At 58.8% G+C, this 15,615-nt stretch overlaps 1 protein-coding gene across 10 annotated transcripts in view; it reads left to right on the forward strand.

The window, feature by feature from the left end:
- Nucleotides 1-3,095: 3,095 nt before the first annotated feature.
- Nucleotides 3,096-15,615, forward strand: part of GRM4 (glutamate metabotropic receptor 4) — a 116,837-nt gene continuing 104,317 nt past the window's right edge. For 7 of the 10 annotated variants that reach the window (XR_012034425.1, XR_012034424.1, XR_012034426.1 and 4 more), the window contains exons 1-2: nucleotides 3,109-3,203; nucleotides 14,519-15,413. Coding sequence is in view for 7 of the 10 variants with exons in the window: in XM_072833398.1 (XP_072689499.1) it covers nucleotides 14,895-15,413 (519 nt within the window). In the remaining 3 variants the exon portion in view is untranslated. Of the gene's footprint in view, nucleotides 3,204-4,612; nucleotides 4,753-5,454; nucleotides 5,571-14,518; nucleotides 15,414-15,615 lie in introns of those variants that run through there. The other 3 variants (XM_072833401.1, XM_072833399.1, XM_072833400.1) reach the window with 3 other exon arrangements.

Below are 15,615 nucleotides of genomic sequence, written 5' to 3' on the forward strand. Positions count from 1 at the left end.
CCCAGCTAGACCAAGCTGGGGCTCACCGGTGAGAGTGGGGGGCTGAGTGCTCTGGGGGGGTGGAGGGGAGGGAGGCCCCGGAGTGGCCCGGGACGGCTGCCCAGAGCGAGGCTTCAGGCTGGGCATCTTCAAACTGGACAAGTGCACACTCTCAGCTATCTGCCAGCCAACAGCGTTTCTTTTTTTAACCCCTGAAAAATAGAGCCTGCCCAGCCTTCTGCGACACAGCTGGTGGGGGGCAGGGGCGAGATAATTATGGTCAGTGAAGGCAACACCCAGGGCAGGGGATGGCAAGAAAGGCTGTGTTAGTTTGCCTTCTCCATAAACCATGGCCCATGTATTTTCAGCTTTATTGATTAATGAACTGATTTATCAATTAATTCAATACAAGGATATTGGGGACGATACCGTGTTAAAAATGTGGCTCCCACTTGCTGGCACCTGAACACAGGACTGGGCGCTCTGCACACATTATCTCATTCCTTTCTCACGACGGCCTGGCCAGTAGGACCCAGGTACCGCTAGCTCTTAGGGTAACTTTCCATGAATTAGATGAAGGACCCCCCCCTTTAGTCAGATGCAGCCTCAAGATAGGACAAGTCACTTGCCAAGCCCAAGGCAAGTTGAATTGGAGCCTCCCAGCATTCCCTGAACGGGTGGCTTATTGCCCACCAGCAGCTGCTCTGAGGTCGGCATCGTGGTCCTTGTTCTACATACCGGTTAGGGAAACTGAGGGACCCTGAGCAGGGGGACCCAGGCAGGCTGTTCCCAGGGAGCAGGCCTCTTCAGGAGTGACAGGAGTGTCCTGCAAGCCCAGAGCTGTGCACATGAGGCTGCGTAGAGCCACTGGATGGCAGGAGCTTTCGTGGCCTTAGCTTACATCCCTGTAAAATGCTCCAGGCTGAGGTGTGCATGGCCATGGGGTGCGCTCCTCAAGGGCAGGATAGTGTTCAGTCATTCGTGGATTCCCAGGACTGGGAATGGAATAGGATCTCCTCCAGTGTTGATTGCATTTCAAAAGGTATGAATGAATTCATGCTCTAGGTCCTTCCATCAGAGACTTTGGTCTGACTGGATAAACTAGACATGTATTTGGGGCCATTAATGTGTCAGCAAAGAGAGTTCATGCTTTGCCAACATTTATTCTTTCACCAAACATTCATTGAGTTCACACTATGGGCCAGGCATAGTGCCAAGCACCGGATGAACCATGGTAAACCAGTTGCGGTCCCAGCCTGGCATAGTCTGGAATTCTGGACCAGGTGGGGGTGCCCGAGTGGGTCTCTGGGAAGGGGCACGGGTGGTGGATATGAGGCATGGAGGGAGAAAGATCAGATGAGTAGGGGGGAGGGTCATTCCTGCTGTCCCCAGACTCCCCAGACATTCCCTTGACCTATAAGGGTGCTATCTATGGCAATTAGGGGAGGGGCTGTAAGGGGGGGCTGAGGCCCCCCACCCCATGGGCAGAGGCACATTTAAGCCCAGGGTGGCACCCTGCAGATCAGCCAGGAGGACTGAGGGACCGAGGGGGAGGGAGGCCATTGCCAGCCATTCTCCCCCCAGCTCCCTGGCACTGTGCTGAGCACCCTCCCCGGGACAAGGACAGTCACACGTCACAGCTCTAATTGAAGCCACTTCTGCAGTCTGGGACGAGATGCTCTTGCAATCCTAAGAGGGCTGCATGGCTCCCTCCCTCTCTTCTTCCTCTGCCTGGCTCTAAGGCCTGCCCTCTCCTGGGATTTTTCACGGCACCCCCCAGGGAAGGAAGAGAGCTGGGGCTCCAGCTTCTCCCCAACAGGGATTCTTTCCCTGGCTTGTGTTAGCCTGGCAGCCAGGCCACCTGTTACACTTGGCAAACCAAGGTTGATGGGAGACCGGCTGACTGTGGACCAGGGCTTGGAGGTTCCCCTGGCCTAGTGGGGTTCTGGGGAGGAGGGGGGCCTCAGAGGAAAGCCTCCCCCCAACAGGCTGAGACTAAGGACAGGTGGAATTGCCTCACTGGGCCTCAGTTTCCTCCCCCCCCCCCCCCCCCCGTGGTATGCTCCAACCAGGAGCGGTGGGGCGTGCAAATGAACATGCCACATGGGGGCACACGCCACGTGCATGCGGATGTGTGAGAAGAGGCCCTGCGGGTGGGAGTTCTCGTGACGCACAGGGGTGGGGAGGAGCGCAACCCCTTTGCATCGCTGTGCTTTGCTGTACTTCTGCGGGTGTGTGTCGGAGGCTGTGTTCCCTGACCCTCGACCGTTGGAGTCAGGAGGGTCCCCCCCACGCGTCCTCGGGCCGCTGGGCTGACCCGCGGGGGCGGGGCAAGGAAGGGGGCTTCCAGGGGAGGGCGCCGCTGGGGCGTGGCGGGAGGGGGAAACTGCGGGGCGGGTGTGGCGAGGCGGAGGGGCGCTCGGCCCGCCCGGCCTTCCGGCGGCGGAGGTGCGGGTGCGGGTGCGGGGTCGGGGGTGGGCGCCCAGGTGCTCGCTCTTTAAGAGGCCGGCGGAGGCGCCGCGCGCTCGGTCCGCACTCGCAGCGCAAACTTGCCGGGCCCGGCTCGCGCCTCCTCGAGGGCGGCGGCGGCGGGCGCGGGGGCTGAGCTGCGGCGGTCCCCTCGCCCCCTGGTGCTCCGGGCGCCCCCGCCCCTCCCGCAGCCTCCCGTCTGCGCGTCTTCCGCGCTCTCCCCGTCTCTCGCTCGCTCTCCGGCGCGCTCTCTCGCTCGCTCTCATTTTTCCTTGCTGCTGCCGCCGCGGCCGCCGCTGCCGCTGCCGCTGCCGCTGCCGCCGCGCCGCCGGGCGCCCGCATCTCGGCCGGCTGCGCTCGCAGGTCGGCTCGCGCTGCACTCCCCCGCCCGGAGCCCCCGGCCGGACCCCGCTGCCCGGAGCCGCCTCGCCCGCTCCCTTCGGCTTGGACGCCGGGCTCCGCGGGGCCGGGGCAGGGCTGGCCGCCGCTCCCTTGCTCTTGCCGGAGCAGCAGCAGAACGCCGCGCGCGGGGAGGCGGCTCCGGCCGGGCGGCCGCCGGCCCATCCCCGCTGCGTCCGGGACTCCGGGCGGCTCGGCGCCCGGCTCGGTCCGCAGCGTCAGCGCCGTCCGCCGCGGCCCGGGCTCTGGGCAGCGCGAGCAGCCCGCGGCCGCCGCCGCCGCCGCCTCCCGGCGCCCCCGGGGCAGGCGGGAGCGCAACCGACCCCTCGCCGCGGCTCAGACCTCGCCGGCGCGCGGTGAGTTGTGGCCCGCGGGGAACCGGCGGAGGGGACGGTGCCCTCCGGCCTCTGGGGCGTGGGCTGCGGCGGGGACCTCGGGGTTCGCGGAGGTGGCCTCTGAGCTCCCGCGCTCGGGCTGCCCGGAGGAGGGCCGGCGGACCGGAGCCCTCGGGGCCGGAGGGCGCGGGACCCGGGCTGGAGGGTCTCCCTTCGGGGCTAGGGCAGGCTCCCCGAACGCCCGCGAGGGAGGGACGGGGCAGCGGCTTATTTATTTATTTATTTATTTATTTATTTTCCGGGCCTGGGGGAAAGTGTCTCTGTGCAGTGGGGCTTATGTCAGGTTCTGCCAAATGGGGGTCGTGGCAGCTCTCAGGTGGGGGCGGGGGCATTAGCGCGCCCCCTCCGCGGAGGGGCAGGGCAGGCGGGGGCGCGGGGCGTCATCTGCACCCCTTCCCCGCGGTCCCCCGGCGGCAGGGCGGGCAGCGCCAGCCTCGCGCGCCTCGGCTCCTTTCCCTTGCACCGCGTCCCGCTACCCTGGTCGCCCCAGCGGCACCTTCGCCACTGGCCGAGCCGGGGACCCGCTGGCTCGCGGCCGCTGCGGCTTGGGACTGCGCCCCAGGGCCTGGGGGCTCCGCGCGGCCCCGGGACTTCAGGGTCAGGGGCTCCTCCGATACTCTGCACCGACCCTCTCCGGGACCCCGGTGAACCCGAGGCTCTGTGGGGCCGCCGGGCGGGTGGCCAGGCCGTGCGTGCGCGCGCGCGTGTGTGTGTGCGCGCGTGTGTGTGCTGGGGGGTCCCCTCCGGGGTCGGGCTTCCCCGGCGCCCGGGAACTGGCGGCGCCCCCTCCCCGCGCGGGGGCGGGGCTGCGAGGCGGAGGCCCGGCCTGAGAGAGGCGCCCCCGCACCGGGGCGGTCTGAAGCTGTTTGTGCAGAAATGGGGCGGCAGTGGCGGCGGCGGGGAGTCCTGAGGCCCCGCGTACGAGCGCCCCCTGCCCCCAGGCCACGAGTGACACCCCCTCCTTAGAGTTCAGTCCGTTTCGGAGGAGGCTCCGCGCTTCCTTACCCTGTCTCGGCACCGTGCCTGCCCCTGGGTGCGGGAGAGCCGCTTTGCGGACTGAGCTGGGCTTGCCTAGTGGGGTGCCCGAATCCACGTGTCAGTGGGAGCCGTGGTTAGTCTGTCTGACCCTCTGTCGTCTGTCGGAAAGCTCTCGGTGATGGGGGAGGGTGTGTGTGTGTGTGTGTGTGTGCGCGCGCGTGTGCGCCCATCATCCTCCATTCTGGGCCACTGTGGGGCCTCAGGGTAGGCGGCGGGGCCAGTGCTCTGAGAGTCTCCACGCTGGGCACCCCCTTCCCACAGCCTGCTACTCAGCCTCACGTCCCTGGGGCCAGCTCATGGTGGAAATAAAGAATGTTCTAAATTCCATCTCCCTACTCCCCCAGGGTGCGCGCTGGGTCTGCCCCACTTTCCCCTCTGAGATCCACATGGGATGTGGGCCTGGGGTTCTGCGTCTGCTGGTTGAACTCTTCAGAAGCCAGTGCCTGGGTGGTGGGAGCACTTCAGTCAAGAGGTGAGGACCCTAGGGAGCCTTTCGGGGTGACCTTTCCTGAGGTGGCAGAGAGTTCCCACAGGTGTGTCTGGGGGCTCTTGGGTGTGGTCACGGCTCCTGGGCAGGCTCTGGGAGCTAGTGGTGAGGGCCCCTGAAGAGGACCTGTCTGCAATGGAGGGGGGGCTCAGAGCTCTGTCCCTTTCCCTGGGCCCCACAGAAGACCACTGGAGGGCCTCTTTGGCCCTTACTCAGAGTCCTATCCCTGACATGGGGTTGGGGGCCTTTGGGGTTGGTACCCTTGAGACTCTGCTTAGCCTTGGATGAGCATGCCTGCCCACTTAGGTATTGGATGACCACTGTCTTCCCCTTCCTCCAACCTCTGTCTGTTAGCCATAAACTTTCCCTCACCTGTCAATGCCTTCAACCTCTCAGAGACAAAAATACCAAAAAGTTATTACCCGCCTCCTCCCGCCAGGCAGCAGTCAGTGCAAGGGCTACCTTTCTCTGGGATGTTTGCATTTGCAAGAGGCCCAGAGAGGAGATGGCAATGCTCAACCCAAAAGGATGCTCTACTGGTGGTAAATGAGAGATATATGGGATGGTGGTAGGGCAGGCTGCAGGGCACAGAGAAGGAGTCCTGAGCTGGCAGGGGGGAAGGGGGGGGCGGGAGCATGTCAGGAGTTGAGCTGTTTTCTTGGCCTTTGTGGCCTAGTGTAGGCCGCACCTGTCTTCCTCCCTCATCCCTCCTCCCCCAGCCTGCGTCTGGGCGTCTTCATTCTGTTGGAGGCGTGACGTCCCCAAGAGGAGTGCCTGGCACAGTGGCAGACAGGCAGCCCGAGGTAGGTGAGAGCATCAGTGAGCAAGCCAGCCAGTAAGTGAGCAGCTAGCATGCTACCTGCTACCAGGAAGGGGAGGGAGCAAAAAGCTCTATGGGGGGTCCCCTGGTCCAGCTTCCAGGATGCTGGGCCACACCTCAACCCACCCTGCTGCAGGGGGGTAGCTGGCAGGAAAAGATGGGATCAGGGGACCCACGGGTTTCTGAGCTTTATAATTACAGCCAACAGACACATCCTCTACCCTAGACAAGTCTGGAGCTCACAGCCCCTAATTACCACCCACCCCAAGACATCTGCCCACCCCGTTGTCCTCCTCTGCTTGGCCGGCTGAGAACCTAACTTTGCAGTGGGCAGGCCCCACTGGCAGCCTGGGCAGCTGGGCCCGCTAGCTGCTGGCTGGGAGGTTATCTCACTTCTGCAGAGTGGAAGCTGCCTTTGCTACCCGGAGAAGGCATAGGGGGAAGCCGGCATCTGGGCTCTGGTCCTGCTTGCTGGGGCTGGCAGAGGAGTGGCCAGCTAGCTGGGCTGACCCGAGGCAGGAGACTCAGGGGCTTGCCTTGGTGGGTAGCTGGCCTGCGGCCAAGGACACTGGCTTTCCGTTGCTCCCACCTAGCCTGGTGCTGACTCCTGGAAAGAGCAAGGAGGGCTTGTTTTCGTGTCAACTCTGCCCCAGTTAGCAGGGGACTATCAAAAATTAGTTTAGAGATTTCACTGTCTTTGACCCTTGCAGAGTGCAGACTGTCTTTTCCTGGCTCCTGGGAACTCTGCTTCTTTCCTGGCTGTGGACTGGCTCTGGCCTGGCTCTGGCCTCCCTTGTCTTCTTGCCCTGCCTTTCTCCCAGTATGTCACCCTGCTGCTTCTCAGTGCTACCCCAGCCTCGTAGCTCTGCATTCCAGACAAGCTTCCTCCTCCCTGCCAGTCCTGCAGTCAAGCTGGGGGGGGGGGTGGTGCTTCTGCCTCTGCTCCCCCCTGTCCCCCCCCCCCTTTCCCTGCCTGAACTCACTCCTAAGAAGGAGGAGTAGCAGCAGAACTTGCTTGGAAAAGACAAGCTTACCCCACAGCCCTGCCCACCCCACTTCCTAGCCCGCAGGCCTGAGCCAGCCTCTTCCAGCCTGTCCGTTGTTTCTCTTGGCTCCTTGGAAAAATGAGCACCACAAGGATAGTAAAAATCACCCCTTAAATTAAAGCTGATGACTCCCGTCGAAATGTTTTATTATCAACCTCACCTTTAGCAATGTCGTTGGCAGCAGTGAGGCATAAATATATGTGTACACATGTATATTAAATAAATTGGGGAATGCAGTGCATAATGACATTATCTGGACCCCATTCAATTAAGGGAGATATTATCTGTGGTAATTGGGAAATGCCAGCCCATAATGCCAGCCCATGCCATTTCAGGCTGAGCCACGCTGACTAGCTAGCTGTAGTATCTGGTTAAGCCTCCCCATTCTGGAGAAAGCACTGGCTGCCCATTGGCTGTAATGCAGGGGGGTCCCAGGAGAGCCAGCTGGCTGCTAGTCCCAGGCTGGACCACGAGGTTGGGTCCTGCCCTGTCCCCTATCCTCAGCCTTCCCACCTCTCTGCTCTTCAGGGTGATAGAAACTGGCCTCTGGACCTGTTTTCTGGTTGGGCCTGTGACTTCTAGTGAAAACACGGTCATTGCTGTGGCTTACACCTTTATTGTTTCTAAAATCACTGGGTGATTTTTGATCTTTAGGAATAAAGATTGGGGACTTGATCTTAACTTTCTGGTGAGCCATTTACTTCACAGGTAGCACTGGCCCTTCCCTGTGCCTGGCTCCTGTGTGGCCTGGGGATGGGAGGGTCACCCACAACTGGTTGTGCTTATGACTGTGTAAGATGGTAGAGTCTGGGCTTTGACTTGTGAAGCCCGTGGGCCCTCTCCCTCTGGGGCAGTGCTGGAGTAGGGGGAGCTCTGAGTTAAGGAGGTGTTTGGACAGGAAGAAGGAGGAGAGAGGAAGAAACAGTATTAGTCGGGAAGCTCACAGTAGCACCAGCTGCAAACAAAGACACATGCCCACTTGGATTGTGCCAGAAGACTGGGAGGGGGGCGGGTTGGCAGTGGTGGTAGGTGGAGGCAGGACAAGTTGGGGTAGGAAGGAGAGGCCTGGAAGTCTACATGGAAGTGGGGGCTGGCAAATGGAGATTTGCGCTCCCCCTCCGGGCGAAGGGGAAGGTCAGTGTCGGGCCCTTCCTGGGCTGATGAGATGGGCTTGCTTTGCCTTCAGCTGACCAGAGCTGCTGTGGCCTTAGCAGGTGGCATCTCTTTGAGTCTCAGGTTTCTCTTGCCATGAATCCTTGCCTGTCACTGCGCTCAGAGCCCTCCAGTGGGCCCCCATTTCTCCATCAGCACAGGTCTTGTCTGATCTTGTACCCATGCCCTCTCTGACCTCCTCTCCCCCCTCCCGTTGTTCCCACTGCCCTCCGGGTACTCCGGCTTCCTTGCTAGTCCTTGAACAATCAATGCTAAACATGAGCTCAGGGACTTTGCCCTTGCTTCTCTCTACCTGGGACACTTTTGTGGCTCACACCTCTACTGTTTTTAATTGCTTTCTCCTATGCCACCTCCTCAGAGAAGCCTGCCTTGACTATCTTTTTCTGAACAGACCCCAGGGTCTTGACCTCTCTCCTTACCTGCCTTAGTTTCTTCATAACCTCTGGACTCCCTGAAGTGCCACATATCTTTATGTAAGTATGTTTATTGCATCTCCTGGGCCACCCCCCAGGTTGGCCCCAAGAGGTGGGTGCTGCTGTCTGTGTCTGTTACTCCTAGCACATTTCCAGTGCCCAGAGCAGAGCCAGCACACATTTGATCGACACGGTCAATAACTGAATGGTTATGGCAGAAAGGATGTATTCTATGCCTGACCACACCAGGGACGTGTGAGGATTTGGTGCCAGGTCAGAGTTTTACTCTGCAGACGCAGAATGCTGCTTCAGACCCTGCCCTGGGCATCACCTTGGCTGCCTGCTGGCTCCGGGCAAAGACCGTGTGTTGTTGCTTATTGAGAGTTTCTGAGCCTTGGGCTAGGCACAGGAGATGCAGAGATGAGTGTGGTCCACACAGGCCCTTAAAATCTTCCAGGCTCATCATTGCCAAATAACACACACACACACACACACACACACACACACACAGAGAGAGAGAGAGAGAGAGAGAGAGAAAGAGAGAGGGAGATGTGAATGTGCAAGAAGGAGGAAATAGAGCTAGGATCATCAGGGCAGGCTTCCTGGAGGAGGAAGGGTCTCAGTTGCTACCTGAAGGGTGAAAGTCACAGGGAGGAGGCTGGAGGGAATCCTAGATTGGAGGAACCACAATGGCGGATTTGAAGTTTTCTCTAGTTTCTATGGGCATTGAGCTGAGGAATTACTTTCTCATCCCTCCTGTCCTCTATCATTTCTTCTTTCCTTGCATGTTTCTGCAATGCCCACCACATGCCCAGCGAACCAGTCACTTTGGAATCAGGCTCTTTTGGTGTAACAGGGAGGGGATGGCCTATGAAGCAAGATCTGGGGATTTCTGTACTTGGGAGGGTTCCTGATACAGGCTGGTGGGCTGGAGCTTCTTGGGGATGGGAAAAGAATGAGATCCACGGAGCCTGGACCCCCACTGTGCCCTCCTCCTTGCTCTTCAAACATGGCCTGGCACGGCCCTGGGGAGTGTCTGGGAGCAGGGCTGCTGTTTCTATTAATATTGACACTGATGACCTGGGAGAGAGGGTGGGAAGAGCCCAGAATTCTTCACTCGCATCACATCATTCGTTCCCTTCCACAAGCTCTGGTGGGGGATGCCAGGCAATGTGCCAGGCTGGGATGCAGAGATAGCAAGAGGAGTATGACACGGTCTCCTCAAGCTGTGGTCCCTGTGGGGAGAGGGTTGGGCTGTTGAGGTTGAGGGAGCTAATTAGCCATCCCCTTTCCCCATGGACCAGGGATCACAAGGGTGGGGATCAAACTATGGGCCTCGTTGCTGTGGGGTGCAGCGTCTTCTTGCTTGTTCCTTGGGTCTAGGCTCTGTCCATTTGGGAGGAGACTGTCCAGCATAGCGCACCTCTGCTGGACCAGTGCGGGGCCCCCAGGGGGGCAGGAGGGAGGGGGCCTCAGAGGTGGCCTGCAGTCCAGCGTCTCAGGTCTGCGTGGGCACCTGTGGGCTTGGGGTGGTGGGGGAAGAAGGGGAAGGGCCCTGGTTCTCCCTCATGTTTCCTGCTGGGGAGCAGAGCCCCTCCCGTGGAAGTGTGAGTTGTGGGTGATGAAGTGTCTAAACAGCTCAGAGATTCAAAACAGACGCCACGCCCAGCTTTGCTGAGCACCTGGGCTGGGCCAGGCCACAGAGACAGAGGTGAATGGAGAGGACTGAAGTTGGGGAGGAAATGTGGAAAAGCTGAGGGGAGGGAGGAGGCCTGGCTCAAGGAAGGCAGAGGTTGAGAGGGGGTGCTGGGGCAGGGCAGGGGGAAGAGCCCAGAGCTTGAGTGGCCTTGCAGGGGCTGAAAGCCTGCTTGAGCAGCTCTGGGTGCCAAGTGCAGGGTCATTCCCTCTGACTCTGTCCCTTACTTTGGTGTTTGGGGAGAATTCTCTTTCCCTAGCTTTGGGAGAATAAAAAGCTGAGTGAGTTTAGTAAACGTTGCAGTAGCTCTCTTTGGAGCCGCTTGTCGTTCCATGGTTTGTGGTTCTTCCTGGCTCAGGCCCTGGTTGTGGAGGGAAGGATTTAGGTTAGACGTGCGGAAGCATGGGACTTGGAAGGATCACTAAGGCAGGTTGGGGAGTTTCTCCCTGCAGGCCTGCAGATATCAGAGAGGCCCTCAGATTGTAGGGTGCCTGGGCTGGAGGGGGAGGAGGGCAGACTGCACCCTCCCTCCTTGGCTCTCCTTACATCCCCTCTCTGGAGGATGTTCTGAAAGATGCTGTTGTGTGTGGAGATGACCATGTGCTCTTTCCTTTGCTCCTTGTCCCTCCCTGCCTATCTGGAGCCAAAGATCTGACAGGGGGTGGAAGGGAAGGGAATAGACAGGTTGAGGAGAGAGGTGGGGAAGGAGAGGGAAGGGTAGAATAAGAGGCCCCCCACTCCCCACCCCCTACCCCCCACCTCCAGCCCCCAAACGTCTGAAGTGTGAGCTTCCCTGGCTGTTTTAGAATTGAGGGGGTGGCCTGAGGACTCAACCTCCCCCCATCTGGCCCCTCTTTGCTAAGGTGGAGGCTGCCCGGTGGGGGTACGGAAGGGTATGGAAGGATGGCCTTGGCTCCCCCTGCTGCCCCACCCCCAGCCTCTGCTCCTGGTGGCGCCTTTTACTCAGAGTATTTTTACTTTTCCCTTGTTCCTGTTACAGGATCAAAAGAAGGAGGGGAGGCTAAAAGAGGCGGTGGTTTGCCCAGCTCTTTGGAGATGTTCAGAAAAGGCAGACCCAGCAGACCAGGGATGGGGAAGACCAGGGATGGAGCGGGACTGCTGTGGGTGGGGGCAGGGCCGTCGGGGTGGAGGGAAGCCTGTGAGCAGTTAGGGGGCAGGGCCTGGGGCCTTGGGCTCTTGATTCTAATGTTGCAAGAATTTGCTTTTCTCCTCATTGAGGCCTCCTTCCACCATGTGGCCTCTGCTTCTCCCCATTGTGTGTGTGTGTGTCTGGTGTGTGGTATGTTTGTGTCTGTGGTGTATGTGTGTGTGGTGTCTGTGGTGTGTAGTATGTATGTAGGGTGTGTGTGCATATGGCATGTGGTGTGTATTGGTATGTGCTGTGTTCATGTCTGGCATGTGTGTAATGTGTTTATGTGTATGTGATATATGTATGTACAAGTGTGTATGTATGATATGTTTGGTATATATGTGTGTGGTGTGTGTGCATATGGTATATGTGGTATGTGCATGCTGTGTGATATGTTTGTGTCTACGTGATATATGTTATATGTGTGTGGTATGGGTGTATCTGTATGGTGTGTGTGTGGTGTATGCACGTGTGGTATGTGTGTATTCTGTGTGGTATGTTTGTATCTGTGGCATATGTGGTGTGTAGTATGTTTGTGTCTATGTGATATATATATGTGTGGTGTGTGTGTATGGCATGTGTGTATAATGTGTGTATGGTGTGTGGGTGTGTGTGGTATATGCATGTGCGATGTGTGTATGTGGTATGTGTGTATAGTGTGTGCTATGTTTGTATCTGTGCTGTATGTTTGGTGTGTGTATAGTGTGTGTGTATGGTGTGTATGTGGTATGTGGTCTGTGTCTGGTGTATGTGGTGTGTAGCATGTTTGTCTATGTGTTATGTGTATGGTGTGTGTGGTACGTTTATATCTGTGTTGTGTGTATGGGGTGTGTGTGTGGTGTGGTACGTTCGTGTCTGTGTGCTGTGTGTACAGTGTGTGTTGTGTCTGTATGGTGTGTGCACATTGCTCCGCCTGGGGTGCGTGGGCTCCCAGGAGAAGCCGGTGTTGGGCCTTCACGAGGAATCTGGAGCCTGAGCTGGGCCGACCGCGAGGAGCCCCGGCCCTCCGCCAGCATCGGCCCCACTGCGGCCTCCTCACAAGGCCCATCTGAGGCCAGGACTCCCTCCATGTTTAAGCCAGGCCGCCCAGGCCCGGCCCGCAGGATGGCAGGATGTTAGGAGAGGGCCGCCAGCAGAGCGCGGGCTCCGGGGGGCCTGCAGGCCTGGGCCTGGGGTGGAGCTCCCCTTCCTCCTCTGAGCCCGCCGCTCCGGGGTGTGAGCCCGCTGCCATGCACGCCCAGCACTTAGTGTGGTGCCCGGCACACAGCAGTGTTGTCATCGCTCCAGGGCCACCATGGTGTTTGGACAAGACAGTGTTTCATTGTGTGGGCTGTCCCACCCATGGGACACCGGCCGGGAGGGGACTCCTTCCCATGGCTGTGCCAGCTGAAAGTGCCCTGCAGGGGCAGTCTTCCCCCGGACCGCATCCTCATCCATCCCCTTCTGTTCTGGAGATCTGGGAAGGAGATCTCTCTAGGGGATGGCAGGGGCAGGGACCGCCGGTGTTCCTGTCTGAATTGCCTTTGCCTGGTGCTGGCATCAGTGGCAACTACCCCACAGCCCTTCACTCCCCGTGGCCACCCAGAAAGCCATCTGCTAAACTCACTCACAGGGAGGTGGAAGTGGGGATGACAGTTCCATTGAGGTGTAGCCCCCCTCCGGTGTTTTAGCAGCTCTTACTCTTCAGCCTTCCCCCAGGTACTGACACCACCACCCCACCCCACCCCACCCCCGCCCCGCCCCAGCACTAGGTCACTGGCTCCTGGCTTCAGGAGTGGCTGTGGGATTAGGAAGCTTTCCTGCAGGCTACCTCGGACCTCTCAGTGTGACTGGTGCTGGCTTTGAGTCTTGCCCCATCTTGACTTGCTTTGTGACTTTGGGAGGGTTATGGGATTCCTCGGGGCTTCTGGTTCCCCTGTGGCATGGGCTGAAGGAGAATTAATAGCTGTTCTTGGCCTCTGAGGAGCTAAAGGGTGGGGGAACATTTTGATGAGGGGTCAGATGTGTGAGGTGAGGGTTCAGAAGGCGCTAGGCAGGGAAGCTCAGGAATTGAGGCTGTACTCTCTTCTTCCTCTCCTTTCCCAGAACTGGAGCAGTTGGGGCCTCTGTGTGGGGGAAGTCCAAGCAGGGGACAGGTGGCTCTGAGAGGCTTGCTTGGCCTGGATGCAGGGACTGCATCTCTAGGAAAACCTCCTAATCCAAACACAAGCCCTTCTTCTAAATGGCTAGGGAAACTGAGGCACAGAATGGGTGAGTGGCTTGCTGGTCTTCATTTGACAAACCCATTGGAATGGGAGCCTGGGTGTCAGCCCCCCAACCAATCCCTGACTCAGCTTCCAGTGCTTCTCCCTGTGGCCTTCTAAGTTGAGGGGAGGGAGGTTGCTGGTTTTGAGCGAGTGGGAGGCTGGGGCAAGGGAAGGAACCCCAGGGGAAATTAGCCCAAATTAGCAGTGAGAATGAGGAAGAGCTGGTGTTCTCTCCTCTACCCTTGCAGATAAATATTTAATCACAACAACAATAATAATGACAATGATCATAATAATGTGCAGTAGTTCACGCCATAACCTGAGCCCCCCCTCTCAGAGGGAGGAAGTGGGGGAGAGAGAAAGAGCAGTGGAGAAATTGAGAGCTAAAGACCATGAGAAAGATGGTGGGGGAGGGAGGCCAAGCAAATGAAAAGGAGGCCTACCTCCTTGAGCTTGGAGCCCCTGGGGTTACCGTCTGCCAGGGGTGTGGCTGAGGTAGAAATGTGAAATTTGCATTGCCCGATTGGATTTGGGATGAGGATTCTGAGCTGGGACAGCCCCAGCTTCTCCCTGGTCTTCAGAGTGAGCAGCTCCCAGCCTGGTTTCTTCTGCAGGGGGCCTTGCTGGCTTCCTTATTCCTCAGTCCCCAAGGAACCTAAGTGTCTTTGGCTCCAGAGCTGGGAAGCTGGGGTCCGCGTGGTATTGTGCTTCTCACTACCTGTGTGACTTGGACAAAATGCTCTTCTGCTCTGGGCCTCAGTTCCCTCATCTCTAAAATGGGGTTGGATCCTGTGGACCTGATTTCTTGCTGTTCCCTCATGTGGGTGAGTGTTGAGGAAGACCCTTCTTCCTCTCAAGTCAGTTCAGGCTGTTCCTGGGGAGTGTGCACTCTGATCCCCTGGTTTCTGATGGCAGTGGGTCTAGGCCTAAGAAATCTTCAAACATGACCTAATTTCTGCCTCAGGCTCTCCCACTTGAACCAAAGTCGAGCAGCAGCTGGGAGAAAACCAAGTTCAGATTTGTGGAGCCTGTGGCGATAACCTCCAGCATCTCCTTCTCTCAGGCTCCTCATGAGAGATCAGAATAGCTAATGTCTTCTTTGGGCTTCTGTTTGATTCTCTCTCTCTCTCTCTCTCTCTCCCCCTCCCTCTCCCTCTCTCCATCCCTCTCCCTCTCCCCCTCCCTCTCCCTCTCTCTCCCTTCTAAGGTTGGTAGGAGGAGAGCATTGAAGCTGTTTTCTCCTTGATGCCAAGATACGTGAAGCTAGGAGCACTCTCTTTTCACATTCATCCGTCAAGAACAGGCCCGCAGAACGTGAGGACCAAGACTAGAGCTTTGCTGCTCCCTGGCCACTCCCTGCTGCCTGTGGGAATGGCCCATGTCAGCAACTGAGCACTGCCTGAGTGGCGAGGAGCACCAGCATGGGTGACCCCATTGGCTGCCCTCAGCCACCCTGCTGCTGAAGCAGCCCTGGAGAGACTTGTGGGGGCTGCCCTGCCCATGCTCACCCAGGCTGTGGGGCCAGGGGCCTGCCAAGGCTAGGAGTGGGGCCTGCCCTTCATGGGTCTCTAGGGATTTCCGAGATGCCTGGGAAGACAGGCTGGGGCTGGTGGTGGGCCCGGCTGCCTCTTTGCCTGCTCCTTAGCCTTTATGGCCCCTGGGTGCCTTCCTCCCTGGGGAAGCCCAAGGGCCACCCCCACATGAATTCCATTCGCATAGATGGGGACATCACACTGGGCGGCCTGTTCCCAGTGCACGGTCGGGGTTCAGAGGGCAAGGCCTGTGGAGAACTTAAGAAGGAGAAGGGCATCCATCGGCTGGAGGCCATGCTCTTTGCCCTGGATCGCATCAACAATGACCCGGACCTGCTGCCCAACATCACGCTGGGCGCCCGCATTCTGGACACCTGCTCGAGGGACACCCATGCCCTCGAGCAGTCCCTGACCTTTGTGCAGGCGCTCATCGAGAAGGATGGCACAGAGGTCCGCTGTGGCAGTGGCGGCCCCCCCATCATCACCAAACCGGAACGTGTGGTCGGTGTCATCGGTGCTTCAGGGAGCTCTGTCTCCATCATGGTGGCCAACATCCTTCGCCTCTTCAAGGTTAGTGTCTGGCCAGTTGGCCCCAGACGTGGTCTTCCGCCAACAACCCAGGGTGCCAGGCCTGGCTAGTTTCTTTCTCCTCTTCCCTCCTGGACTCTGAGGACTGTACCATCCCCCACAACAGTATCTGAGAATTTGGGGGCAGTCCTGTGGTGAGAGCTGAGGATCCGAGGAGTGTAGGTGTCAGGGAGGAGCGGCTCCG

This window comes from Canis lupus, chromosome 7, assembly GCF_048164855.1.
Source record: "Canis lupus baileyi chromosome 7, mCanLup2.hap1, whole genome shotgun sequence".
NCBI lineage: Eukaryota > Metazoa > Chordata > Mammalia > Carnivora > Canidae > Canis > Canis lupus.